This window comes from Lampetra planeri, chromosome 33 (genome assembly GCF_965212315.1).
Source record: "Lampetra planeri chromosome 33, kcLamPlan1.2.h2, whole genome shotgun sequence".
In the NCBI taxonomy this organism is placed as follows: domain Eukaryota; kingdom Metazoa; phylum Chordata; class Hyperoartia; order Petromyzontiformes; family Petromyzontidae; genus Lampetra; species Lampetra planeri.
The window spans coordinates 2,145,154-2,171,105 of NC_136139.1; the positions used below are offsets into that span (position 1 = coordinate 2,145,154).

The 25,952-nt window shown below is 44.6% G+C and overlaps 1 protein-coding gene across 2 annotated transcripts in view; it reads left to right on the plus strand.

Moving 5' to 3' along the window:
• Positions 1-25,952, plus strand: part of LOC144729603 (uncharacterized) — a 63,595-nt gene continuing 37,643 nt past the window's right edge. For both annotated transcript variants that reach the window (XM_078609974.1, XM_078609975.1), the window contains exons 1-4: positions 1-407; positions 12,981-13,114; positions 14,704-14,793; positions 15,577-25,462. In XM_078609974.1, the coding sequence (XP_078466100.1) occupies positions 269-407; positions 12,981-13,114; positions 14,704-14,793; positions 15,577-25,462 (10,249 nt within the window). In that variant the 5' untranslated portion in view covers positions 1-268. The remainder of the gene's footprint in view (positions 408-12,980; positions 13,115-14,703; positions 14,794-15,576; positions 25,463-25,952) is intronic.

Below are 25,952 nucleotides of genomic sequence, written 5' to 3' on the forward strand. Positions count from 1 at the left end.
ACCCTGCTGCTGCTGCTTCTCGTGCATTGCGGGAGCGGCAGGCAGCCTTGCCACACGCGCACGTGTCAGTGTGTGTCAGTGTGTCTGTGTGTGTGGCCGCGCTAGTTGGGGGTGGGTGGTGTGTGGAAGCCGAGTTGCTGGGTGCCTCTTAAAGGGATGTTTCTCTCCTGAAACGCATTCTTATTTTCTTTCTTGCTCTCTCCATCTTCTAAACCACAAAGTCCACGTCTGGGTGAGGGGGGCAGCGAGCAAGCAACAGGATTACGGCATGGTGGCCCTCTCGCCTCTCTGCATCGCTTTCGCGTTAGCGGCGGCGGCGGCGGTGTGCGGAGGAGAAGGAGGGACACGTGGAGGTGACGAGCAGCTGTTGTCCGACATCAAGGTGTGCGGGGATGAAGACTGCAGCAGTAAGTTGCAAAGGTGTCGCTTTGTGTCCGGGACGAACAGGCGCTCGTCGATAGCACCGAAGCTGCCGTGACCACACGCGTTTAGCAATCCCTGGAGACTCAAGAGTAATGATGTACGTCGCAAGAGAGAGAGAGAGACAACACATGGAGAACTCACAAACGTAGACCCACAAATACACGTGGAGACCCACAGAGGTTACGAGATTGTGGCCACACAACCACGCTTCGTCAAAGTTAAAAGCCCTCACTGCGGTCAGCGTTCATGATTGGCATCTAACCCCCCTTGAAAGTGTTTTGCCGTCACTCTGAATAGAAGTCCTAGACGATGTATACATTCGGTACACACACACACAGACACACGCTGCGACTTTCACTTGGCAGTGGCTTTCACACGATAGCTCTCGATCCATACCACACACACCACCCCCCCCGCATTGGATAACAATTCACACGTGTGATGATACAAATTAGTTTATATTACAGGAGGCTTTGATCGTAGGAGCAGTGATAATGAGAATCCTGTTACAGGTGTTTGTTTAATGCTGGAGGGAATACACAAACCTGTCAACCCCTTATCAGTGCCTAACTTATTACAGATCAATTCAGACCGTTTTAGTCAGCCCGTGTCATTATAAATATCAACGTTCATCCTACAAAGACCCATCACAAAGCAGAAACACAAACAATCAGATAAAAAAAAATGTTTTGTCCGTGTTGAAACGACTGTAAATCGTATTGAACCTGAAAATTAAATTTTCCTGTACAATAATACGAGGTAAGCCGTATAGGTTTACAGGTATGATAGTGTAGTGTATACTAGTGTATAATGTGTATAGTAGTGTAGTGTATAATAGTAGTGTAGTATATAGTGTATACTCGTGTATAGTGTAGTGTATAGTAGGGTTAAGTAGTGTATAGTGTAGTTTATAGTAGGGTATCGTAGTGTAGTGTATAGTAGGGTTTAGTAGTGTACAGTGTAGTGTATAGTAGGGTATATGAGTGTATAGTGTAGTGTATAGTGTAGTTTAGTGTATAGTGTAGTGTATAGTAGTGTGTAGTGTATAGTAGTGTATAGTGTAGTGTATATTAGTGTATAGTGTAGTGTATAGTAGGGTTTAGTAGTGTATAGTAGGGTATAGGAGTGTATAGTGTAGTGTATAGTGTAGTTTAGTGTATAGTGTAGTGTATAGTAGTGTGTAGTGTAGTGTATAGTAGTGTATAGTGTAGTGTATAGTGTAGTGTATATTAGTGTATAGTAGTGTATCGTAGTGTATATATTTAATCGCCAGTTTCGCCTTAATGAGTGGTGTGTTGAATGAGTGCCACCGACTTTCCTTATCACGATGGCTTTATGGTTGTGTATCGTCTTGTTTATCTCACTCAGTAGCTTCTTTAACAAGTGTGAGGCCAAGGCCAATTAAGGCCCTTTTAATAAAGAAACAACCCCCTATCGCCACGTGTTTATTCCTTGTGCAAGAGAAGCTGTTTGCAAGCCGTCACCTGAATACGATTTAGACGACGTCCTTGGAATACGTAAGCAATCGTAGCACTAATTGCAGCACTTTTAAAGTTTATTAAAAAAAGTTTTGTTAGAATGTACACGCCGTGTACTGTACACAAAACGCACTGTATACACAATGGACTGTATGTACAGTGAATACAGTGCACTGTACGTACAGTACTGTACACGTTCGTGTGGAGTTTTGTAATGGAGGCTCATGGTCCTCTGTGTTCAGTCGTTGTGTCAAAGCATGGGGGGGGGGGTGTTTGACCATACTTCACCACGCCTGTCAGTGTTTGTTGGTGAAAGGGCTGGAGGTGGTGGTGGGGGGGAGGTTACTGCAGGACCCTGTTGAGTTATCACTCGACGCTGATGTTCGCCGTGGCAGGGAATCGAACTCGGGTGCGAAGGATTCGTAGCGCGGGTGTGCGCTAACGCGTGCGCCACCGCTCCTCCATACGAGTTACACGTCGGCGATGCAACGTGGTCATCACACGCGCGCCCTCTTCCTGGCAAAGACAAAGGTCCCCCGTGTAGCCTGCAACAGAGTGTTGGGGCAAGTGCTGTTAGCGAGTAGAACCTTTTGAAGGCCGGCACGGAAACACATGGGGTGGCCAGAACCACGCCCGGCCACCTTTGTCTCCCCATTGGCGATGTTTACACACAGCACCAGGCACTCATTTGAGGCTGAGTCGTCCTAGGGGAGGCCAAAGGACCGGTTCAGATAATCGTCGCCAGTGTTGGCCGTGAGTGGGAACTGGGTCAGTGCGCTGACCAATAGACTACCGCTCCCCACACACGCACACGATTGCTGCCCTGCAGCCCTGGGATGCCCAGGCTTAACTTATAGAACACACGACTTGACAACAATTCACGCTCACTGCAAGGTATCAAGTCTGCATTCACCACACGCGCATTGTCCTTGAATCTGATTGACGGTACACGAGAGACGGCCGTCTCTGTGGCCTCGTCTCAACAGTGTTGGACCAGAGAACGCCAAAAGGCGAACTCTACAAAGGTAATTCAAATATCAATACATTACTACTGGCTCGGGTTGAGCAGCTGTAGATATAGACTCCCATGGTGAACTGAACTCCCATGGTGAACTGGACACCAATAGTGAACTTGACTAACGTGGTGAACTGTACTCCCATGGTGAACTGGACTCCCAATGGTGAACTGAACTCCCATGGTGAACTGGACTCCCATGGTGAACTGGACACCAATAGTGAACTGGACTAACGTGGTGAACTGGACTCCCGTGGTGAACTGTACTCCCATGGTGAACTGGACTCCCATGGTGAACTGTACTCTCATGGTGAACTGTACTCCCATGGTGAACTGGACTTCCATGGTGAACTGTACTCTCATGGTGAACTGTACTCTCATGGTGAACTGTACTCCCATGGTGAACTGTACTCCCATGGTGAACTGGACTCTCATGGTGAAATGGACTCTCATGGTGAAATGGACTCCCGTGGTGAACTGGACTCCCATGGTGAACTTGACCCCTGTGGTGAACTGAACTCCCAATGGTCAGGAGTCGGCAAACAAAATAATTCGGTAAAAAAATTCAAGAGCCGCAATTCAGTGTGTGGTGAATCCGAGACGGTGTGGTCCTTAATAAATAACACCACGAAGCAGCAGTCCTTAAAGAGCCACCGCACGAGAGTCGGAGGCACAAGGTGCCGACCCCTTGGCCCTATACAGATTGTTGATTAGATGTAACAACTGATTTGGGTTTCGAACTGGGAACCTTCCGATTGTCAATCATAAAGCATCGTCAAAATGTCATATTTATAACCCTTTGTCGTGCAACTGCCAGGTGAATGGTTTCCCCACGCCATGTCAGCCGTGAGGGTTATTTGGTCATACTTCCCCATTCTGGTGAGTGTGCGGGTTTGGTGAAGGGGCGCCACCCAAGGCGGAGACACACATCGCTTTCCACGAATGTTGGCCATGGTCGGGAATCGAACTTGGGTAGATAGATTTAGAGTGCCACTGTGCCACCACTCGCATATACACTGCTAAATTCTACAATATATAATTTAATGTAAAAGTCACATTGTCATCTGCTTAGATGTGATTTCGAATATACCAAAACCGTGGCAATGGTGGTTTAATATTATATGTTAATCTGGTTTACTTTTAATCCTCTTAAGTACTGGACGAGCAATAATCCCACCGACAGTTGTATATTGCGTCGCGTCATCTAACAGGTTGTGCATGCACATTAGAGGGTGGAAGGAATGGGCACAGTGATTCCGTGAAACACCATTGAATGTACAAAATTACGCTTCCAAATGTGTCCAAGGAGGACAATTACTTGGCATATTTATTGTTTTCAGGTAATCGAAGGTCAATCTGTGACTAACCATTCTTAAGTAACCACCACAGCCACCAAACATTACCAATGAACGAATGCATTAAGGTCCTCTTCATGCTGACACCACCAAGATATATCCTTGTTTATCTTCTTAACAAGTCGTGAATGTAATACCGGTACTTTGAGTTACGTCTGTTTCTTCATGCTTAACAATCTCTTCAAACATTGCAACCAAGTTGGACGACTTATAATGACTGTGGCAGTGGTGACCGGGTGACCCAGCGGGTCCGAGCACTGAGCTGCCATCCCGGAGAGCCTGGATTTTAATCCGCGCGGTCACACGTGATTCAACCGCGTTCTTAAGCCTCCGGAGTTAATGGTCTCCACCCAGTCGACATGATGCATTACATTTGGGTGTTTTAATACAGCGATATTTCAGCCCGGAGTATGAGAAGTATCAACTATGCCATTCTCACGACGTTTCGATTGCAACAAGCAATCATCATCAGGTGTGAAAACCACAGCAAGAAAATTTGGAAAAAAATATTATTGATGTAGTTTTCACACCTGATGATGATTGCTTGTGTTGCAATCAGAACGTCGTGAGAATTGTATACTTTAATTTTTATTATTGATTATTTCCCTTCTATGTGACTTTACCGAAAGAACCAATAATATGAATCTCTGCATTAGGTCGTCTGGAAAAGTACAGGTTCCCTTAGTGCAGGTAATTAGCTCACGTTTGAAGGTAGTTCTGTGATCACTCCTTCCATGGGCTGTTCTGTAACACAGAGTTAATGTGCTGCTTGGCCAGAGTTCTATTGCTCTTTCACATGATGACAACACAATTGTAAAAAACACATTGGAATAAAATATTAGGTAGAAAAATGGATGCATGTTGACCCGCAAAGCTGTCACTCACCACATGTACTTGCAGCTAGAATATGCCAGGGAATATCCATTGGTAGGCACATAGCTGCCAGGTAGAGTCCTATTTGCGAACACAAAGCAATACACTGCTCTGTTAGAGTCCATCAATATTGATGCCTTTATCTCATTGCATGCTGCTGATAACACGATGTTAATCCAATCGTGGATAAAACTGTTTTTTTGTTATCGTTACCATAACGCTTTAATGCCTCATCCTGTGATGCCCCAGGCAATAAACACGAAAACAATACACAAATAGAAAACAAACTATTGTAGAGCTCTTGCTGTACTGCCTTGTTACCTTTCAGACAATGGATCCAGCCATGTACTCCATGAATTATCCACCAACTCTGCTGCCAAGTCACTGGATTGCAGGCTTGTGCCACTTGCAGTTGGCAGATTGAAGATTAATAATGCAAAAGCAAGCCGTGGTTAGGGATAGACGAGGTGTTGTGAGCTGTCTCTACACTTAATTTGCTATAATTCAAGGAGACAGTGGAAGTACACGTTGGGCCCTTGGCCGTGTAGCTCAGAGGAACTTTGCCTCTAGACATTTTGAAATCCTTTCATCGCATTCTGAATGTATTTGTCGTCTAATTATACGAGCATCCCAAGATGCTGTCAAGCTAAGGCAGGGCGAATTTCAAAGTAGGCTTTGTTTTTAACTGTCACCTATAAAACAGTGAGCATGCATTTTAATCAAGGTGGCGATGCAATTCGCGTGACTCGAAACCATCTCTGAATGTTCCAGCAGCAACTTCAGTCGCAATGCACGCGCACACACACACCTTGACTGCCCTGTTTCCTCACTCATTATTAAAACCCTAGGAATACTGAACATTTCCACTGAATATTGTCAATGCAAAATTAGATTTAGCTCATCTTGGGTTGCCCATGGTGAGGTTTTAAAAGCACTCGTGAAAGTGATTTTTTAAAAATGTTTTTCAATCATTCTGCATCTTATGCTTATGTTTTAGTGTGTACAGTGTAAGCTTACAGCACTTGCCCCAACAGTCTGTCAACGGCTATACGGGGGATCTTTTTCTTTGACAGTGTAAGCTGTGTACGTCGACTAGTAAATAATAGGATCATGTGTTCCTAATCACCAGGTTGTTTCTTCCTTTCAGTAAAACATTTTGTATAGACCCATTTAAGTAGATATAAAAACAAATCTTTTACAATTTGGGCCTGGTGAAGTGGTTTTCTGTGCGGCACAGGTAGACATTAGTTTGCTGTTTGGTGTCATGTTTACAGTGGGAGCGGGACTGGTAGTAATTGACTGTATCAGGATACAGACAGTGTGTACAAAAGTCAATTCAAAGAAGTGTCCCTTCTCAAACAAGCGCTGTCTGATGCTCGTCTCCCTTGGTGGGCCACCGCTTGTGATGGAAATTCCATATTTCTATGGTAGGGGCCAGTATAGCAATAGCTGTAGATTTCCCACTAAATTGTTTTCTCTACCCCATGATGATGATGATGGGCTGAGTAGGTTCTATCCTGGGCTACTAACCCATCTCGATGTATCTCCTATCACTTGGCAAAATCATCCCCCGCTTCAAGATTGACGGTAACTTCTGTGCTGATGACACCCAGATCTTAAGCCCCATCGACGCCACAATCCAAACTTCACTGTCCGGTCTGAGATCCCACATTGATGTGGTCTCATTTTGCATTATTGTTCGTAACTTTTGGCTAAATGATGACAATACTTAAGACCTCCTCATCGATAGATATATAGTAGACTCCCATTTGAGCGTGCTCCCCCTAAACTCTGTTGACGTTACACTTGCAAAGAGTGCGTGAAACATTGGGAGTCCATTGATCCTGAGCTTTCATTCTCTATCCACATACGGCAACTCGACATGACCTAATATCTCCGGCTACGCAACATCTCCCGCGTCCACTGCTTCCTCTCCCCAGCTCCAACCAAGACTCTCGCCCAACCCTTCCTTATCACATCTCAGATGGCGACTGTAAAACTGTCCTTGATCGCCTCCCCAAATCCGCCACTCCAAAACTGCAGATGATAAAAAAAAGCGGCTGTAACACTCCCCAACCGTGCCTGTAAATGTGACCATATCACCACAATACTGCAATCCCTCCACTGGCTCCCAATACAATCTCAAAACAATTTCAATATCTCACTATTCATAAGATCCTCCAAGGACTCACCCCTGCCTGCCTCTACCCTCTCATCTAACCCTACTCCCCTGCAAAGACAAAGATCTCCCGTGTAGCGAAGTGCTGTTAGCGAGCACCTATGAAGGCCGACACGCTACACGAGGGGGTGGGTGGCCAACACCATGCCCGACCGCCTTTGTCTCCCCAGTGGTGGTGTTTTTACACACCGCACCAGGTACTCATTTGAGGCTGAGTCGATCTAGGAGAGGCCCAGGACGGGTTCAGATAATTAATCGTCACCGGTGTTGGCCGTGAGCGGGAATCGAACCTGGCACACACTCCATCCAGCAACCAAGGGTTTGTCGGCGCCAGCGTCAATTTTCGCTCAGCAGCAGGTCGCTCCTTCTCTTCTTGCTGCTTCCAAGGTCTGGCATTTCCTTTCCTCAGCCTCCCGTGCTGTTTACACCATGCCCCGGTTGAATTACCTACTTTTTTCTATTTAAAATAATATTATTTCCTTTTTCGCCTGTGATGCGTGTCAAACTCTTTTTATGCGGTTGCATTTGGATGCGATGTAAAATCCAAACAGTAATGTACAGTCAACCTCTTGCTGGAATTTGAGCTCGCAACCTTCTGATTTTGAGTTAAACGCTCTGCCACAGTGCACACCCAAGCCCAAACTATACACCAGAATGCCTGCATGTATGTGTTTAATGCAGTACATTATGCGATGCACACGTTTGATGATGCCACATTGGTAGTAGGCTTACTGGGCAAATCACTCGGAATGCACCATCCATATCCCGTCGTATCGGAAGATAAGCATGCCTCAGCCTGGTTTGTGCTTGGATGCGTTACCAGCAGGGATGGCCAGGTGTTATAGGCTCCTGTGGGGCTATCTTGTCACTCGCGGACAGTGCCACAAAATCCATTATTGTATTGCACTATTCTACCACTGCTGTGCTCTCTGCCTTAATCAACCTGTACTGACCGGTGTGATGAAGTGCGGTCACATATCATTTCCTCGACCTGCACACGGCGTAGCGAGGCCCTCATCCAGCAGTGGATTCGCCATGAGGGCTGTGCATGTGCAGCGCGTGTGCGTTAGTAGTACGCTACCGTGCAGTGACCTTTTTTGTGGGGAATGCTCGAGTGGACGATTATTTTTTTTTAATGACCGCATCGGTAAATTTTTCAAGCATCACCGTCGTAGGTGTGGTTCCACCAGGCGTGTGACATCACCTGCAGCGTGGCGGTGGGACTGACACGTTGGCACCTGGGAGAACAGCGCATTCCTCTGTGCTGCGTGGCGTTTGAGTGACGGCTGGGTGCACAGGGTGGAGTGGGTGATGTGGAAGTGGTTGACAAATCTTGACATTGCAGCGAAATCTACCAGTGTGCCTGCCTCGTTACGGCAATGGTACTTCCTTGTTTAAGAAAGCAATTATTCGTTCTAGGAATGGAATAAGAATGACTTACACTGGTCTCATGTGGGTGATCGAGCGAACAGAAACCCAAAAAGTTTCTGTATCGAAAACCTAGTTTAGATATTTTTAACAAGGCTGGTGGCAAGTGCTGTTCAAAATAGTCCTGGGGTGTCACCTTCACCAACCTGCACCGACCAGCGTGGTGAAGTATGGTTAAGCAACCCCATATGACTGACTCTGTATGGGGAGACCTTAATGCAGAAGTGGATTGACAAAGGGCTGTAATTAAATCATTATGGTTTTCACGTGAATAATTAAAGTGAGAATGAATTTGGCATATCAGCCTGTGTGTTTAAGTTGCGCGTTTGCTCAGTCACATAAAGTTTCCAACTTGAGAGATTATCAACGTACTTTGAGTGCTACTTTGTAGAACGATGACTGTGGTTGTCCATTTGGGAGGACTTGACCTTGCCACAGAAACGTTGAATTTTTACCACTTCCACTTTAGACGATGAGCAATGCCCTGCACTCATTTAAGTCCCGTCGATACCTCGATCGAGGGCGTTGTTCTGTCGTGAGTCTGAAAGTTTAACGTCTTGTCAATTGTACAAAAAGTCTGAGTCGGCATACGCCTGTGTTAGGCGGTACAATTTACTTGTAGTATTTCCATGGAGGCTGCATGTCACCTTCAATTAAATGAACTGAATAAAAACTCACAACCTTTAGCATGCGCCTCCAGTGCTATTTTTTCGTACCTGTACACTGCGTTTTTTGTTCTTTGATCCACAGTTAATTAACTTGTTTGTTTATGCCTGAGGGAGTGTGGGAATAAGATTACTTAATACTGAATTTCAAATAAAACTATAAAATGAGACCTTTTTGCAGTATCAAAGTATGAAAAAATAAGAATAGGTTTTACCATAGGTATATAAATGCCCTGTTATTACATTGTCTTTGTCCCGTTCATCTTTTGGCGTTCTCTGATCTGACACTGGTGAGACTAGGCCATAAAGAAGGATGTCTCTGGTGTCGGACAATCAGTTTCAAAGACAATGACATACATTATCAGAGCATGTTTTTTGTTTGCATGTTCACCACAAGTACGTGTGGTTAATGCAGACGTGATTCCTTGAAAAAAAAATTCGATTTGGTGTTTTAACATCTCAACACCTGTTTTATTGCCAGAAAGGGCAAAACCTATTCTTGTTTTTTCAAAACTATAAGAGCTAAAACTATTTTTATTTTAGCAGGTAAATAGCTCTTTGTCAGAAACGGCCTGGCGACAAATAATAGTCTTTGCTTCTTTCGTTAAAGTTACGTAGATGAAAAATAAAAAAAAAATAAAAAAAATATTTTCACTTTTTTATTTTCACCTACATGACTACCGAAAGAACCAAAGCGTACGGATCCTTGCAGTCACGAAAACTTCAAATCCAGGACAAATAATAGCTCAACGAAGTGGCCAAATAGTCTAAACGCGTGATGTTGATTCTAAATGTGAAGGGAAAAACCGGAGGACCCGGAGAAAAATCTCCACAACCACGGGGAGAGCATTCCAAATATACAGGTGTCAAGGTCAGGATTGAACCCACGACCACCTGCATACCAGGCAAGGGAGTTAACATCTTGCCACTGTGGCGAGATGTTAACTATTGACAATTCCAATCACCGATTCTCTCATGTTTATTTAGTAGACATTCTATGGAACATTGAGAGTCCAGTATTTGCCTCTGTATTATTGCTACATCATTGCTTGTCTAATTATACACCAGACAGGCACAAAGATCCCCCGAGAATAGCCTTGACCGACTGTAGGGACACGTGCTGTGAGCGAGCACCTATGAAGGCCGGCAGGGCCTGAACATGCGTGTCTTCAGTTAATTCCCAACCAATGTGTACAAGATTGATTTCCACACGCAATACATCACATATATATACTCTTAATACGGTGGTGCAGGGGTTGGCGCAGTGCACTATGAACCTAACAACCAGGTGTTGATTCCCGGCCACGGCTATAACACCTGTGGCATGAGATATCTCAACCTGTCCTGGCACGCTGCCACCCCTTCTCCTACCTGCCCTGACCAGAGAGGTGATGTATGGCCGAACAAACTTTCATGGCCAGAATGTACGGAAATGCCCTCATCCAGCAGTGAAATGATAAAAGGCTCTTTAAGTTTTCCTCGAATACGGCGCTACTGAACAAGTAGCGCTGTCGATGTGAGCGTGTTGGCAGCAATGGCTATAGCTCTTTCACTTGACTACTGGCTAGAAATGAAAGTGCCTTTTACCACCTCTTTGAATGGAGTAGATCTCAAACTGTACTTCCATCTCGGCAGCGAGCGTTCCGACCAACGCTCGATCGCCCGTTTTTAGTTTCCGCAGATATCACTTTTCCTGCATGCCCACTCGGGGTGGGGGTCGGTGGGGGTGGGAGGCCTCTTATCGGTTCCTTCTCAGCGATGAAATATAAAGGACGAACGGCAGCAGCTGGCGCGGCCGTGTCGAGCACACCGCGACGAGATGCCGGAGGCCCGCAACTGGGAGCCCTCTGCTCCTGCGCAGCTCGTTACGAGTGGCTTTTTAAAATTATTACTTTTCATTATTCCGCTGTTTAACCCCCGGGCAAGCCTCACCCGGGAGCGTAGTCGTGGCATCTCGCCACACGTGTGGCGATGACCCTCATTCACCGTGTAACGGTGCATCCACGTAGATTGCCGCTGGGCAGTGGTGCCGTGAGAACAATCCGGCGACCTTTGGATTGTGTGCAAGCCATTCCACCGCGGCAGCGAAAATTAAAGCAGACGGAAATTGGACGAGTGGTTTGTTTTATTTTTTGGTCTGCCGCAATTTCTCCTGTATCGCACAAACTGGTGCTGTTTTTATCGTGCTCTTGATGTGCAGTCTTGTTGCCAACATCAATAACGGCCGCTTTCACACATCCAGTGTGTGCTTTTCCAAAGTGCAGCTGCTGATTGTATTTATTGACGCACTTTATACTGTACAAATATTGCCTTATCTCACTCAAGCGGATATGCCAATGGTTGGATAGATAGGAAGGTTGAAGCGGTACACTTGAAGTACACACACATTCCTTCGTTTGTGTGCACAGCTGGCAGAGACTGATTTTTTTTCTCTTCTTCTTTTGTACACTATTAGGCATTATTAAACTAACGCTATGGCCACATCACACATAATGCACCCGATCTCATCCATCTGAAGCTGGTTAGTGATTGGGTGAGCGACCGTCATGCATTCATCATCATTACGATCCATGGGCAGGTAACCCGTTGTTGGTGTTCCACTGCACGTTTTTTTTATTTGTTTCCACGATCCTTGTGCCAATACGCTGTCACCAATCTCTTGCGATGTAGTCGTCAAGAAGCCACTCTCAGTTCGGTCTTCCTCTCTTTCCGGTCCATTTTCCGAACAGCAACGCTTGAAAAAAATGTCCTCTTGTTGTCCATCCCACATACGTGTCCGTATAGTGCCAGTTTCCTTCTCATCACTGTCTGCATCGTCAGGTTGTCTTCCTGTGTGTGCAACCTTTTTCTAGCCCCAAAGAGTGACGTTGATGCACCGTCATGCATTACAGGTTTGTTATAGGCTGTGCGGTTATGAGGTGGGCAGCAGAGGACCGTGCGGTTTGGCGAAAAAGCACCACGGGAATCGATTTAGCCCCCATGAGAAACGCTTTGCAACTTGCAGCTGCCCTCGAAATTATTTTATTAGCGCCCAAATAGCATTACGCTTCGAGCCACACGAGATGGCGCGATGCATCGTGATGTCACTGTCGACTAGCACGAGGACAAATGCTCTTGGTGAAGTCGTGGAGTGTCGAGGTGGCTCAGCGGGGTTGAGCGAGGTCACAAGTTAAAATCCTGATTGGGGGGATTGGCTCAACCCATCATCTCTCTGGGACCGATAACATAGTTACCTTTTTTAGATATCATAGATTTGCCCCCGCCAATAGGAACAGGGAATTTCCACTGCTGGCTCAGGCTTGGTCAACAAGAGATCAGCACTTCCTGAATGCCCATTTCAGCAGGAAATCGCTGTTATTTTTAATTTTGTATGGGTATAGCTAGCACTGGGCTGCTCCAGTTGCTCGGTCTGTCTTGGAGTGTGCCCACGTCCCGTGCCCCAAGCCCATGCCCTGTGCCCCATGCCCGTGCCCCATGCCCGTGCCCCATGCCCGTGCCCCATGCCCATGCCCCATGCCCGTGCCCCATGCTCATACCCTCCCCGTGGCCTCCCCGTGGCTGCAGTGTGGCTCTACAAGGTGGAGGCAGTGCGCGACTACGACGCACGCGACTGCCACTTTGTGAGCTTCCGTACGGGGGACGTGCTCTATGTCTACCACATGCTGGCCGGCCGGAGGGACGACCTGTGGGCCGGATCGGTACGCCAACACGTGCATGCACACACACGGCAACGCGCGCGCACACACACGCGCTCCAACACGTACGCAATTTAACACTTGCTAACAGACACGCCAACACGTATATCGCGCAACACGCGCTGACTCATAGATGAACCAACATGCACGCGCACACCAGCACACACACACCAATACACACACCAATATATACACAAGCCAACAAATGCTAACACAGACACGCCAACACATGCACACACACCTGCCAACACACACAAGCCAAGAAAGACGAGCCGACACGCACAAACCAATACGTGTTTACACGCAGACTTGCAAACACCCCCCCAGATGTACATAAGCCAACACGTGCGAGCACTCAAACAAGCTAACACGCGGACAAGCGAACACCCCAACAGGCTCATAGAGGGTAAGACACAAACGTGGCCAACATGCACGCCATGTGCAAGCAGGCACTTCCTGCACATCTGGTGATGATTAATAGAAATGCATCTATGTATATAAATGAAGACCTTAATCTGTATGTCCCAAAAGCCTATCGGGTACTTCCCGACAAGGTAGAATGCTAAAGTTTGGTACTTGGGTAGCTTTTAGGATACAAACAACAGGGCAAATTAGAAAATCTGAGAATTTTTTATTTTGAAGCCCCCAAATTTCGATTTTAAGTGCCCCATAAAAATGTTGTGCATAACATTCAGAAACCGTTCAAAATATAATATTGCGGGTTTTCTTTTAATAAAGCGTTAATCAGCAAATAAAATGAAATCGAGAATATTTTTTGTAATTTATTGCTTTTTTTTTAAATTTATGGTTCAAGCAGGTTTGAACGAAAAAACATACACATTTTATTGTGTTCAAATCTGAATATTTCAAAAACGGTAAAAGATAGGAAAGCTTTCCCTCATAGAGTATTAAGTTAATAAATGTTTGTTCTTTCTAGTGAAAAAATTATGGAGTCTTTAAATTGAGCGTTTTCTGACGGATACGTCTTTAAAATCGAATTGAAACGTCAACAATTTTAGTTTTTTCACGGAAATGTTTTATTTTGGAGTAGTTGTTAGTGGTCTGATCGTAGATAAAAATTGTCAAAAATTATATCAGGTTAATTATTATATTTATTGAAAACTTTTGCCTGGCGAAGACAGGCGTTATGAACTAGTTAAAATATTTGCATACCCTGGATACTTGTGAACGAGATGTTCCACCCTAAGATGCTTTATTTATTTGTTTTAGGCTCGATAGTTTTATGACAAAATTCGTGTAATTTTCCCTCCACCACCCGACACAGATGGTCACGTTTATAAACATCTGTACATGCTAACGCGTTGGTCAAATTCTGACCCAAAAAAGTGTCCTCGTTGGTGGCTTGACACTATTCACGACTGAATTCAGCATCGTCATTTGACGACGTTTCGCTCAAAATACAAATATATGAAATATTAAAAAATAATCTGGACTGTGTGGGGGATTGCCTTGCACTGGAGTTTAGAAAGCCGCGGTACCGGCGATCCAATCCGTCTTGCTCGGGCACTCCTGATGGCATCCATTGTACCTTTAGGGGTTTGCCCAGCGATACGCTTTTTTGTGTTTTCCAGGCCGGGTTGCAGTTTGGATATTTTCCTAAAGATGCCGTGAAGGTCATTTTTAAAGAGCCATCGGCCAAAGAAATTAAGAAACCCACCAAGGTAAAAAACATTTCTTTACTTGAAACGGTTATAATGGTGTGAGTGTGTATGTACGTGTTCCTTACCCACCTGTGGAAACTACCAAATACCTTCTGTTAAAAGACTTCGGAACATCCTGTTGTGAATTTTGTATAATTCTCCAACATGAAGTACCATTGCATACGGTAGAAAACGTGGATACTTACTCATGTGTGTGGATAATGCTTAAACTTTGACACAAATATTCCACGAAGAAACCTTATTTGCTGTACTGCTACCTCCTAATGTGATGCTAAAAGGTGCAGTCATCATGACCATTGTCTCTATCCGTTGATCATGTACCTCTGTGTAACAAGTAATTGATTAAGAAATTCAAATACATCCTTACACTTTGTTGTAGGCAAATGCTGGTGCAGTGGTTAGAACATTGCGCTATGAACCCGATGAGTTAGATTCACAGCCATGAGTAACTTCAGTGGTGAGTAATATCAGAATCCATCCTTGGTACCTTCCCCTCATCAGTCCTTCCTAACGAGCTTGGTGAGGTATGGTCCTTACTGACCAGGTGGTGAAGTATGGTCAAACAACACTCAGGACCGACATAATGTCGGGAGGGGGAGACTTTTAGCAATGGTTTAACAAAGGGATTACGTTATTAATTAATTATTAACAATTATTAATGTATTGGTACTATAAAGACATTACTAATACCTACGTTTTGCAATGATTCATGGACTAATGCCGACTATTTGGAAATCTTTTTAAAGTGATTTGTAGTACATTAATTAAAGTTATCCGTTGCAGTTTACAGATTTCATGTGCCTACCATCCAGTCATCAGAACGCAAAAACATCTGATGATGAAAGTCATGGAAATGATGATCTCCACATGGGAGATGTGGAGCCCACTTTACCTCAAGTTAAAGCTAGCGGTTCAGAAAACCAAATTCCTACAGCACCAAATGAAGAAGAAAATATTTCAAAAGAACACCAGGTGAGCGGAGATACAAGGACTGAAAAAGATAGCAACATGAAGTCCCCTGAAGGAGATGGAAGAGTGGTAACACCACAGGGACAGCCATCTAACGTTGACGGTGATGGGAAGCCCTTACCAGTGTTAGCCTCTCATCCCAAAGCCAGTGAAGATAGCGATGCTGAAGTTGACGCAGCTTCGTTTACAGCAGAACATTCTGAAATCGGACAAGGAACCTTGAATGTGGAATCCCCAAGGGAAGCCACTTCTGTATCAAACTCGTATGCAATTCAAAAGGATGTAGATGCACTTGCATTGAAAGAAAATAACTTGTTTAGCCTCGAGAGTTACAAAGATGAAATTACTCCTGAAGACGATGCCTCAAGCGACCTGCCAGAGCTGCAGATTCTATTAACGGAACAAGTTTCGGCGGTCAGTTTCATTGAACAGCTCCCGACCGAGTTGGTGAAACATGACGAACATGTGACAAATGAGCGAGAAGTGACAGAGCAGGTCACACACGCATTGAATGAAGGGGAAGAATATAAAGACTTAGCCACATCGGATGGACATGTATTGACTGGGGAGGTGAAACGGAGCAGAGCAAAATTAAAAGATTCACCAGCAGTGTCTGACTCGAAAATGACACACGGCCGTGATACATTTTCTCAAGAAGACATATTTCTTGCTAAATTCAACATTGCGAATGCCAAGGAACAAACTTTAAAAACGGATCCTGTTTCGGAAGAAATTAAAGAGGTGAAAGATAAAAATGTTGATTCCCCCAACATAATTGTTGGAACGGCAGTCACAGAAGGGCAGGATTCTGGTGGCAATGACAGAGACCAAGTCTCAACAGAAGCATCATCAGATGCTGGGGACATCGAAGGTGGTAATGACCTCAGGAGGCCTAAACCTGCTCGTAATGATGAGGCTGCAGAAATGTTCACTAAAAATCAGGGTGACGGAATTGCCAGGGAAGATAATGAAAGACCTCTCCAAAATGAAATCCCACTTCCCTTGACGTCAACGGACATTGGAAAAGACACATTGGAATCCGAAGAAGATGATTTGATTCACATGGAGACTCATGAGGATGAGAATACATTTGTAGAAAATGCTCAAAATGACCTTCCAGAGCGGCAGATCCGTCTATCAGAGCAAATCTCCAAAGCTAAGCCCAGCGAACTGCTCGACACTGAATTGATGGACACTGTCAAAGATCAGGTAGGCAGTGTCAATGTCACTGCACAGGCGACAGATGTGTTAGCTGATGGTGAGAATTACGTGAAGCCTGTAAAGTGGGACAAACACATATTTGGCAGTGATGTGCAACAAAAAGCTTCCAAGTTCAAATCCTCACCAGATGATTCGGACGACTCGGACGCAGAAGCAAAGTCACATTTGGTAGTGGCAGGCAAAGATGATGCAACTTCCAGTGAAGCAGCTTACCTTGTTAAATTTACAATATCTGGAAGTGCTCTCAACCCTGAGCTGAAAAGCACAGATGATGGCGTTGTGACCAAAGACTTAGATTCCGTAAATCGAAACAGTGATGGCGATGAGGACATTTTACAATTTCCTTTGAAAGAAATGCCAGGTGATCGCCACCATAAATCATCTGGTTCCAATTTGGAAAGGGACATAGGTGACAATAGGTTTGCAGGCGAGGTTCACGATGTTACAGAACTTTTGAATATAAGCCCCGAATTGGAAACAAACGTTGTTGCCGAGGCCTCATCAATAAACACTCAGCACTTTGATGTGGAAAAAGCGGCACAACTGAAGGACAGTGGATCTGAAATCAATAACAAGCCTCCTGCAGGAGTAAAATACGAATCTGTAAACGAAAAGTCTGAGGTGATCTTGGAGAACAAGGATGTGGCTGAGAAGGTGATGAATAAAGATCGAATGAAGGATGGCACCCTTGAATTTGACAGTAATGTGGAGGCCAAGAAGGCTCTTGAAAAGCGGAGCGTGGAACCAGCAGCTGAAGAGCTAACGGTGCTAACAGCCTCCAGTAACTCGGCAAAGGACAAAGAGGGAGGGTCACAGGTCACGTCCCAAGTGGAGAGAACAGAACCACAATTGCAAGCCTCCTCACAAGATGTTGAGAAAGTGGACCTGAATGTGGATGTTAACTTGGCACATCTGGTGGAATATCCGGTGACCAATATATCAGAGGCGGCCATTGAGGAGACCGGCAAGTTACCAGAGATGCAGGAAAAGCTAATAGAGCCAAAAGAACTAGTGCGAGATGTGAACGCGGAGGGCAAGCAGGAGGACCGTGTCGGTGATTCTCAAGCAGGGAATGCGTCTCTGCCTATGGAAGCCAAAGCACCATCACAAAGGAAAGATGGAGATCTCGAACTGGAAGAAGGAGAGGCCAGCGATGCAAATAAGTTGTCGATAGAGACTCCTATGCCAATAGAGTCAGAAACGAAGGAGGTAGTTGATCAACGTGATGAGCAGGGGAAGGATCTTCATGCAGGAGTGAAAAGTGATGAAGAGGCTTCTGATCTTAAGGTGGAAGCCATGGTTGTAGATGACAAGAAAGCCATAGACATTCCGACGACTTTAGATTTAAATAAAATTGATGCTACCTCAGAGAAGATGGAACAGAATACAATTTTGGAAAATAACTTGGAGATGGATAAGGATATTGGAAACGCTACATTAAATGTGGATAAGGGTCTGGGTGTAGTTGACAAGAAAGATAAAGAATCTCTGGTGCCTATAGATGTAAATAAACTGGATGCTACCTCAGAGAAAGTGGTGCAGAGAACAACTTTGGAAAATAACTTGGAGGTGGATGAGAATATTGAAAACATTACATTAAACGTGAACAAAAGCCTGGACGGAGATGGTAGAGCTGTAGTCGGGGACACCTTTGAGGAAAACAAAATTGGAGATGATGTGCATTTAGAGAAGCTTAACAAGGGTGAGGTGGATTCTTTGTTGGAAGCCACCATTGGAAATGGTAAAGAAATGGGGTCTTTTAAGGAGATCAATCCTCTGTTCAAAGAAAGTGGTGATGATGTTAAACCATTAGCAGAAGATGAGCCACTCCAGGGCTCAATGAAGGAAACAACTGAAACCTTCACATCTGTGAACAGGCAGCATGCAAAAGCGGAGAGCAAATTGGCTGAGGGAAATAAAGTTCCGACGGGAGATCTAACGACCAAAGAAGATGTGACCAAAAAGGAAATGAGTGAACAAGTAAATGAGAAACTGCATGCAGAACGCTTGGCGATCGAGGACGCAGTCACCAACGTAAATGTCGAGATCAGCAAAGTGTTGGCCGATGGTAATGTACAGCTAAAGACTGCCCTTGACAAGAAGTATATGGAGTTGAAAGAATCTAGAGCTGCGATGGATTCAAAGATGAAGAGCCCAAATGAAGAATTAACCGAGTCCAAAGGAGGAATGGAAAAGCGTGACGATTTAAGAGGTGTGTCGATGGAGAGGAGTCTGAAAGTGGAGAAAAAAGATTACTCAAATTTAGTAAAGGTCAATTCAATCGAAGAAAATCTGAATATGATAGATGCTGAAAGTAAAACACCAACAGGCTCTATGGAGCCTGTGAAAGAGACGGTTGATACAAATGGAACACAAGAAGAAAACAATGAGAAGAAAGGGCAAGCAATGGATGAGTCAGAGATAATGTCAACCAAACAAGCGAAGATTATCCACAAAGAGGTGTCAAATGATGATGCTTACCAGAGTTTGATCCATACAGATCCTTTGCATAAAGAACTTCGTGAAAAAGTGTCTGAGGTTTCCAAAGAGCCGGTCAAGGAAGATGTGGACCCCCAGGGAGTAGTCACGAAGAGAAATGAAGCCGCCAATGAACAACACTCTGATGTGAAGGACATGGACAAGGGTGTTGCGGGCTTAATGTATTCTCAGGATGAGGAGCAGTTACTGCTAAAGGAAGCCAAATCTCAGCTAATTTTCGAGCTGAAAAAGGCATTGACTGAGGGAGATGAAGGGCTCACGAAAGTGTTGGGTGAGGAAGATTCAGAAATAATGGACGCAGTCTCCAAAATAAACTTGGAGTTCAAGAAGGCTCTCGTTGGTAACAATGGTGTAATTGCTGAAGCCTCACATGGTCACCATACACTTATGAACCCAGAAGTGAAGATTGTGGAAGATGTCAAATTAAATGAAGATTTGAAAGAGGCAGCTCTTGGATCGGAAGAATTGGAGAAAATAAATGAGACTGCACATTTGTTGAAAGATGTCAGTAAAAATGATGACCTAGATAAAGATAACATTAGAAAGAACAACGCTTCTTTGACAGAGGAAGATGCAAAGGCCGTGGTAGACACAGAGAAAGAGGGACCGAAGGAGAGTGGAATGCTTGAGCGAGAGAAACAAAACAAGTATGCGGAGAGTGAAAATGAGATAAGTGAAGCTAAAGGGAAGTTAATCTTAGCAATAAACAAGGTAATTGCAGGGGAAGATGAGAAGCTAAATGAAGCGCTCAAATCCGAATATCTGGAGATACGTGATGCGAAATCCGAGATGGATGTAAATGTCAACAAAAAACGGTTGGAACTCGACGACCGGGAGGGAAAAGATGCGAATGTGGAACCTGAGAAGAACGAAAATTCACATGTTGCTAAATCCACTGCCGCAGATGAGAAGAACGGAATGCTTGAGCGGGAGAAACGAAGAATCTATGCGGAGGGTGAAGATGAGATCAGTGAAGCAAAAGAGAAGTTAATTTTAGCAGTAAATGAGGAAATTGCAGGGAAAGATAAGAAGCTACATGATGTGCTCGATTCTGAATATCTTGAGATGCGTGACACTAAAGCTGAGATGGATTTAAATGTCAGTAAGAAACTCTTAGAACTCATTGACCGGGAGGGAACAGATGCGAATGTGGAACCTGAGGAGGTAAATTCAGACGTAGCAAAACCAACTGTCACAGAAGTGCAGAGTGGAATGCTTGAGCGACAGAAAGTAAACTATGCGGAGGATGAGAATGAGATCAATGAAGCAAAAGACAAGTTAATTTTAGCAGTAAATAAGGGGATCTTAGGGGAAGATGAGAGGCTACATGATGCACTCAATTCTGAATATCTTGAGATGCGTGACGCTAAAGCCGAGATGGATGTAAATGTCAACAAGAAACACTTGGAACTCGACGACCAGGAGGAAAAAGATGCGAATATGGAACCTGACAAGAACGAAAATTCATATGTTGCTAAACCCACTGTCGCAGATGAGAAGAATGGAATGCTTGAGCAGGAGAAACTAAGCAACTATGCGGAGGGTGAAAATGAGATCATTAACGCAAAAGAGAAGTTAATTTTAGTAGTAAAGGAGGGAATTGCAGGGAAAGATGAGAGGCTACATGATGCACTCAATTCTGAATATCTGGAGATGCGTGACACTAAAGCTGAGATGGATTTAAATGTCAATAAGAAACGCTTAGATCTTAACGACCGGGAGGGAAAAGATGCGAATGTGGAACCTGAGAAGGAGGCAAATTCAGACGCGGCTAAACCAACTGCCGGAGAAGATCAGAGTGGAATGCTTGAGAGACTGAAAATAAACAACTTTGCAAAAGGTGAAAATGAGATAAGTGAAGCTAAAGGGAAGTTAATTTTAGCAATAAACAAGGGAATTGCAGGAGATGATGAGAGGCTACATGATGCACTCAATTCTGAATACCTCGAGATGCGTGACGCTAAAGCCGAGATGGATTTAAATATCAACAAGAAACTCTTCAAAGTTGTTGACCGGGAGGAAAAAGATGCGAATGTGGAACTTGGGGAGGGAAATTCAGACGCGGCTAAACCAACTGTCATAGAAGTGCAAAGTGGAATGCTTAAACGACAGAAAGTAAACTATGCAGAGGATGAAAATGATATCAATGAAGCAAAAGACAAGTTAATTGTAGCAGTAAACGAGGGGATTTCAGGGGAAGATGAGAGGCTACATGATGCGCTAAATTATGAATATCTTGAGATGCGTGACGCTAAAGCCGAGATGAATTTAAATGTCAACAAGAAACGCTTAGATCTTAACGACCGGGAGGGAAAAGATGCGAATGTGGAACCTGAGAAGGAGGCAAATTCAGACGCGGCTAAACCAACTGCCGGAGAAGATCAGAGTGGAATGCTTGAGAGACTGAAAATAAACAACTTTGCAAAAGGTGAAAATGAGATAAGTGAAGCTAAAGGGAAGTTAATTTTAGCAATAAACAAGGGAATTGCAGGAGATGATGAGAGGCTACATGATGCACTCAATTCTGAATATCTCGAGATGCGTGACGCTAAAGCCGAGATGGATTTAAATATCAACAAGAAACTCTTCAAAGGTGTTGACCGGGAGGAAAAAGATGCGAATGTGGAACTTGGGGAGGGAAATTCAGAGGCGGCTAAACCAACTGTCATAGAAGTGCAAAGTGGAATGCTTAAACGACAGAAAGTAAACTATGCGGAGGATGAGAATGATATCAATGAAGCAAAAGACAAGTTAATTGTAGCAGTAAACGAGGGGATTTCAGGGGAAGATGAGAGGCTACATGATGTGCTAAATTATGAATATCTTGAGATGCGTGACGCTAAAGCCGAGATGTATTTAAATGTCAACAAGAAACGCTTAGATCTTAACGACCGGGAGGGAAAAGATGCGAATGTGGAACCTGAGAAGGAGGCAAATTCAGACATGGCTAAACCAACTGCCGGAGAAGAGCAGAGTGGCATGCTTGAGCGACAGAAAGTAAACAATTTTGTAGGAGGTGAAAATGAGATTGGTGAAGCAAAAGACAAGTTAGTTTATACAATGAATAAGGCAATTTCAGGGGAAGACGAGAGGCTACATGATGCACTCAATTCTGAATATCTGGAGATGCGTGACGCTAAAGCCGAGATGGATGTAAATGTCAACAAGAAACGCTTGGAACTCGACGACCAACAGGAAAAAGATGCGAATGTGGAACCTGAGGAGGACAATTCAGACGTGGCTAAACCCACTGTCACAGAAGTGCAAAGTGGAATGCTTAAACGACAGAAAGTAAACTATGCGGAGGATGAAAGTGAGATCAGTAAAGCAAAAGACAAGTTAATTTTAGCAGTAAACAAGGGGATTTCAGGGGAAGATGAGAGGCTACATGATGCGCTAAATTCTGAATATCTTGAGATGCGTGACGCTAAAGCCGAGATGGATTTAAATGTCAACAAGAAACACTTGGAACTCGACGACCAGGAGGAAAAAGAAGTGAATATGGAACCTGAGGAGGAGGATTCAGACGCGGCTAAACCAACTGCCGCAGATGAGCACAGTGGAATGCTTGAGCGGGAGAAACTAAGCAACTATGCGGAGGGTGAGAATGAGATCAGTAAAGCAAAAGAGAAGTTAATTTTAGCAGTAAACAAGGGGATTTCGGGGGAAGATGAGAGGCTACATGATGCACTCAATTCTGAATATCTGGAGATGCGTGACGCTAAAGCCGAGATGGATTTAAATGTCAACAAGAAACGCTTAGATCTTAACGACCGGGAGGGAAAAGATGCGAATGTGGAACCTGAGAAGGAGGCAAATTCAGACGTAGCTAAACCAACTGCCGGAGAAGAGCAGAGTGGAATGCTTGAGCGAGAGAAACAAAACAAGTATGCGGAGGGTAAAAATGAGATAAGCGAAGCTAAAGGGAAGTTAATCTTAGCAATAAACAAGGCAATTGCAGGGGAAGACGAGAGGCTACATGATGCGCTCAATTCTGAATATCTTGGAATACGTGAGGCTAAAGTTCAGATGGATTTAAATGTTGTCAAGAAACCCTTGGAACTTAACGACCATGGGGAAAAGGATATTGCACCGAAGTTGAAAGAAATGTTAGACAAAACTAAGCCCTCTGCCACAGAGAAAGTTACCGAAGGAAATGACAGTCATGAAGATGATGTAGCAGGCACACTGCAAAAGAAGGATGTAGCTCAAGATATTGAGATTCAGGAAGCCGCAGCCAGGGTGCGTTTAACAATGAAGAGAGCCTTGGCTGTTGATGTTGAAGTGTCACCTGCTGTCTTTAAAGGTGATGTAGCCATACAAAAAGAAAAGTCTCAGCTAGATTCTGAGCTGGAGAACGCCTGGTACCAGGTGGATGACGACTTGAAGGATAAAGAGGATTTAGATGATGGTGATGCAAACGATGAAGCTGAGCAGACCGTTGTAACAAAGGAACGTATTAAGGTGAGTATCTCTCAAAGCACGCACGGGGCAGGGATAAAGGAGACACAGCTGGAGAAAAACGCCGATCATGAAGAGGATCTGTCGGGAAAAGAGGATCTGTCGGGAAAAGAGGGGATGTCGGAAAAAGATGTGCCTACAAAGCAGTCTACTTTAGATGTTAAAATAAGAGAAGATTTGAAAATAGAACAATTGGCAAACAAGGCGGATCTAGAGATGCTTGCCGAGAAAGGAAATGAAAATGTGGTAAAAAGTGAGGATCTCGCTCGTGATGAGGAAGGTAATGAGGAGCCTCAGGAGGAGGAGGAGGAGCAGGTGGATAAAGAGGAAGTGGACAAACTCAAGGAGAAAGATCTCAAAGGACGAGTAGAGTTGAACGATGATGAAGATTTTGAGGATACTTGGGAACTAGAGGAAGAAGAGACGGATCCCGAACCGGCTGATGAAGAATTATATTATGTGGATGATGAGGAACAGGAGGATCAAAAGCCTGTGGACGAGGAGGAAGAAAAAGAGGAGGAAGATGAGGATAAACTAGAAGCCCCTGAAGATGAGGAAGTTAAACCAGATGTATCTTCTTCGGTTAATGTGGCAGAGGATCATAAACAAATCGGTAATGCAAGTAATGACGATGGTGACATTGAAAGCGATGACCCACTAAATGATTTTGATGAAGAACTTGATGATGACGATGAGACTGATGGTCATCGTGTAGATGATAACATGACAAATGAAATGGATGACCTATCGGAGACTGAACTCCTTGAAGATGAAAATGCCCTTGCATTTGAAATAGGTGATGATATTTACCTCAAAACTGATCAATCCAGAAGTGATGAGAATATCTCACAAATTACAACTGCAGAAGATGAAGTATACCCAGATGTTCTGGAACAGACGGATCTGGGAAATGAACAAAACATGTCTGCAGAAGATAATATTATAAAGGAAGAAATTGAAACCCTGCTAGACGTAGATGTTGCCCATGCTGACGAGAAGAGGAGAGTGCCCACGGGTAACTCCGACTCTGCAAAAGATGGGTCCAAAGGTCCATCCCCAAAACCAGATGACGGCCCGCCCGAGTTTGAGCAGACAGTGGTGGAGGATTACTTGAGCGAGGAGCGCCAGTCTCGCTTGCGCCGGATTCTCAGGGAGACAAAGCTGAGCGCGCTGGAGGACCGGCTCCGTGCGTTCGAACGGGATCTCGCCGACAGCAAGATGAGGGCAGAGGGCACGATGGAGGACGTCGAGAAGAGCCTGGACTCTGTGATGGACAGGCACGAGGGCAGGGTCCTGCAGTGGCTCCAGGAGGTACTGGAAGATGTCGGCAAGCAGCATGAGGAGGCCGAGGAGGGACAGGACCTGGAGGAGGAGGAGTCTGAGGAGGCGTACGAGGAGCGGGTGGAGGTTTTCAATGACGTGCAGGATGTCGTCTTCGCCATGAGGAAGCGTTTCTCCATGAGCATGGAGAGTGTACCCATAGCTCCGGGGGCAAAGGTCAAGGTTAAAGTGGTTCAAGGTGAGATGACGCAGCATGCACGAGAGTTGCTGACCTTAATTCTAGATTTGAAGCTTTCGTGACTGCAAGGATTCATACTCTTAGGTTTTTTCGGTAAAGTAATGTAGGTAAAAAAAAAATAATAAAAGTGATAGAAGTGATACAGTAAATTTAGCTGTGACGGTCCCATCTGAAGACGGAGACTTGTGTTGCCTCCGAAACGTCGTGATTTAATTTAGTTATTTTTCATTTATTATTCTTTTATGTTATTATTATTTTACCTACGTAACTTTACCGAAAAACCTAAGAGTATAGTTGCTGACCTCTAATCTCAGTTGCCACATCTTCCCATCAGTCTTGACACAGTGGGAGCTCCCTCATCCCTGAATAATCTAGGGTCACATCCCCATTTTGACGAAACGGCCAAGACGTTTGGAAAGTTGGTCCATTTGGAAAACGCGCGGATGTTTCCATCGGTGGATTTCCATAAAAAAATTCTAGAAAAAGGATC